This window comes from Otolemur garnettii, unplaced genomic scaffold (genome assembly GCF_000181295.1).
Source record: "Otolemur garnettii isolate 467f Iridium unplaced genomic scaffold, OtoGar3 scaffold00220, whole genome shotgun sequence".
Taxonomy (NCBI): domain Eukaryota; kingdom Metazoa; phylum Chordata; class Mammalia; order Primates; family Galagidae; genus Otolemur; species Otolemur garnettii.
Window position 1 is genome coordinate 636,773 of NW_003852615.1, and position 4,263 is coordinate 641,035.

The following is a 4,263-nucleotide window of genomic DNA, read 5'->3' on the forward strand; positions in this document are numbered from 1 at the left end:
CCTTTAAATTTCAATGAATTACACCATGGTGTTCCTCTGGGCCCCATGATAATGCCATGAAAATTAAAGAAAATAGTTCTAATGTTATGAAACAGCAAAGGTCAGATAGGGTGAGACGATTCCTCTCATCATTATGAGCATTGCTTTGCATTTAGATAGCCCCTCGCCTTGGCCAGACTCATTCTCATTCTATCCCACTGCTCAGGATGTGAACAGCTCCTGGAGGTTCTGATGACATCAGGGGTGATCCTGATGTGGAAGGGAGGCCGAAAGTCAAGAGGGGCAGTGAGCAATTAATCTTTAGGCTTTATTTGCTCCATCTGATCTTCCTTCTGCCAACAACCTGCACAAAACGGGCATTAAATAAACCCATATAAAAGTAAAGCCTCTCCTGGGGCATCTGCTTTATTTAGATTTTAGGTTTTATTTTTTTAATACCGATTTATATTGTAACTCTGTATGTGTGAATAAATGAGTGTTCATATATACATCTGTTTGAAAAAATAGATATTTCTTATCTAAACTAGATAATACTCAAAGTATGTAAGGAAAATACAAATTAAAAATAAGACTTAATTATCATAATTCTCCCTGTGAAAATAAAAGACTTCTTCTCCCACCCTTTTCCTAGAGCATTTAGTTTAGAAAAGGTATAATTGCAGGTACTTTCTCCTTTCTTTGAAATGCGTATAAATCCTTTTGAAAACTAGATAGGACTTTTAGAAGTGTTAAGGTCTGGGAATGTCTCTCTCAAGGACCTGGGAGCCATCTCTTTGAAATGGAAACCTTTCTCCCAGTTTCTTTGTTAGGGTGGGCACCTAACTGTGTTGGAAACCTTGCTCCAAATGACAAAACTACCTCCTGTCATAAAGATGTAAGTTAATTTATCCTCTGGATAAAATCAGTAAGCTAACACAGATGATCACTGGCTTTACCAGTTAAAGCTAGGATGAACTGCCAAATGGTACTTTTCGTCTATCTTGAAAACACATACAGAATGGGTTGTATCTGCCCAGCTATCTAGAAGGGTGAGATCAGAAAGTCTTTGTGATATTTTAGAGATTGCCTGTGATGCTCATCATAGTCTGGTCAATGCTCACTCTGTGATAAAAGAGTTTTCTTTCTCTGTTACCTTAGCAGAGAGGATTTCTGGATTAGGAGATTCTGTTTTTAATTACATTTCCCCAACACATGATTATGCTTCAATTGGAATAATGGATGCAAGAAAATGATAGAACATACTATTCATTCTTAACCGTAAATGTATATTAAACTCATCTGCAGTGTTTAAAATACAAATTCTAACACCCCATTGAGAGACTCCGACATTGCACAGTTAGGGTAAAGTGGGAAGCCCCCACTTTTAACTACTGTCCCTGGTGACTGCGACGCAGGTGTTCAGGTGATGCCGTTGCAAATGGATGCTTCGACATAACTTTTTAAGTTACCATATAATGAATAATTCCTTTTGCTGTCCTAGTCTTTTCTTGGCTCATTAACATGTTTTATGTGCCTTTAAATAACTACCATACCAGCCAGATCCTCCCTGCTGAGCAATCCTTTTACAATTTGGCCGCCTTATCCATCCATATCAGGGTCATGGCTTGACCACTGTCCCCAGGGCCCAGCCACTCTGATGAGGGACATCACCTTCCACTGTCCCAAGGGGGTGTACACAGCGAGCATCTAGCACCTCCTCCAACTCTGTTTTTATCTCTCCTTCTCTCTTAAATCAAAGAAGCAGCAATTACTTTCCCAAAGGTAACTCTCTCCGCTGTACCACCGATCTTTTCCACATTTTCTTTCCTCATGTACATCAATTATTTCTCCATCACTTTGTCTGATTTCCGAATACTCTTTCTTCCTCACATATGCTCAGCCCTCTCTAGTCCAGAAAATCTCTTTTCTCATTTCTGGCTCAGGTTACCCCTCTCTTTGTTTCCACAAGGAGTTTCTCTAAACAGTCGTCTATTTCCTCACCTTTTGTTTCTACCCCCTTTTCGTTATTCCCCCACTGCCTGGGGATTCGCCCCCACTTATCTATCTTCAGTTTTGAATCTTTTCTCAGACCCAGCTGGATATTTCCTGCTATTGAGTAGAAGCTGCCACTGTACAATCTAAAAATGACTTTAACCTGTCACACCCTGTGTTTTTCATGTCAGCAGCATCAATATGCAATTGGCCAAGTTCACAAACCAGTTCTCAACTTATGCTCAGTCCACCACAAAAAAGAAACTCCTAATAGTTTTCCCTTTGTATTGTCTCCGCTGCCACCGCCCTACCAATACAGTATTTCTCCCTGCTTTGCGAGTCTCTTGTAATTTGAACGTATCTTTCACATTTTTCCAACAACTGCTTTCTAAAACAAAATGTGAGCGTATCAAACTCTTAGTAAGGTTTGGTTGAAAAAACTCAGTGGCTCTTCATGGCCTAAAAAATAAAGACAAAACGCTTTCATTATATGAAATGACACGTAAGGCATTATTGCCAAAACAATTGAACCCAAATTTACTCAAACCTCTAGCTCTAAATAGTTTACAGGGCGGACAAGAGCAGAGGAGCAGTTGCAGTCCGCCAAATCCACTGTGTCAGAATTCTACAAGACAAATGACCGAATCGCTCAGAGATAAATAGCATCTTGAAAATGCAAAGGACAGAGGGGAACTCTTATAAATGAAAATAGACATACCAAAAAATTGCACTGCGTGGAGATTTTAGAGGCAAGTTGGCTGGGTGTTATATGATATTAAGGAAGTATTAAGTTTATTAGATCTATACATGAAATAATAATGCTTTTTAAGTTCTTTTCTATTACATATACACACCAAGGCATAAATAATGAACTTATTTTAAAATATTCCAGAGATAGGAGTGGGAAGGAGGAGAGAGACATGAAACAAACTTTATAAATGTTGAAAACTGACAATCCTGGGTGATGAATATGAGTGCTCTTTTTACTAATCTCTACTTTTGTACATGTTTGACATTTTCCATAATAAAAAGTTCAAAAAACTTCATTTTTGATATTCAAAACTATCAACCCTGCATACTAAGTCTGGGTTCATGAAGACCTTCAGACGCATGCTGGCCCCTGCTCTCACGGAGAGGTCTCATCTCTGTGACTACTGCTGAGTGCCATGCAGGTGTGCGGTTTCCAGCATGCTCCAAACACAGAAAACTGGCAAGTTTAGAGAATGCAAAACACAGCCAAAGGTGTTCGGGTTGGATGGCAGACTTGAAAAAAACATTTCAGATGATCTAATCTTTACTTTGTAAATGTTGAACTGTCTGGTTCTATAACTCCAGTGAATACAAAATGATAAATCCTTAAATGAAGCATGGAGTACCTTCTTACTGAGTGCAGATTTTAGGAACCTGTGGGACATGTCCACTGATATGATCAAAATCTCATAGGTAGCAGTAATTCTGGGTTTCTGTGAAATTTGTTCTGAAGCTGACCTGTGTGCTTTGGCAGTGGCCACCATTTCATTGAAATAGTATTTTTTCAGTATTGCGTAATATTTCACAAACATTTTCCTAAACATTATTCCTAAACAGACCTATTAGTATATAGGAGAAGTTTTAAAAGTCTGAATTAACTTATGAGAAAAAAAGAACACAGTTTGGGCAAATTTTGAATGAAGTTAGCTTCTCCCAATTTTATTACCCACTAGCCAATATTTTTTATATCTGTACTCATCCATTGTAATATTAATATGATGAACACTTTATATGTTAATGTGGATATAATTACAACTGTCTTTTGTCATTTGCCATTTATTAATATTCAGTTAATATGAGGGCTAGTCCCCCGACTTCCATATGTATTTAAATAAGTTGGTATTCAAACAGAATCACTCTTTCTCGAAGTAATTAGAAAAGAGATTAGGTTCGGACTTACCAGGAAATCTACTGTGGAGGGTGGAATCACAGTTGTAGCCATTGAACTGCCCAGACCCCGGAAGCACTCTAATTGCTAGAAGCAACAGCAACCATATATATTCCATTGCAAAACCTAGAAAAGAATCATGTATCATGTAGACATCACCAACCTTCACTCTTACTTACTGGAGAAACTGATGCTGACCTCAGCTTCTAGCTCACTGTTGTATAAACTGTCTGCATCAATGCAGTTAAAGCTCCCTAAAGAAATGAGGATTATCAGATGTAACTATCAGCAATGAACAAAGGGAATTTGGTTACAATATTTCAATATTATTTTCAATGTTTGGCTTTAGTTGTCTAAGGCTGATGAAGTTAAAC

The 4,263-nt window shown here is 38.1% G+C and overlaps 1 protein-coding gene across 1 annotated transcript in view; it reads right to left on the reverse strand.

Moving 5' to 3' along the window:
• Positions 1-4,007, reverse strand: part of ZPLD1 (zona pellucida like domain containing 1) — a 37,638-nt gene extending 33,631 nt beyond the window's left edge. The window contains exon 1 of the mRNA XM_012812729.1: positions 3,902-4,007. Within this exon, the coding sequence (XP_012668183.1) occupies positions 3,902-4,007 (106 nt within the window). The remainder of the gene's footprint in view (positions 1-3,901) is intronic.
• Positions 4,008-4,263: the final 256 nt, after the last annotated feature.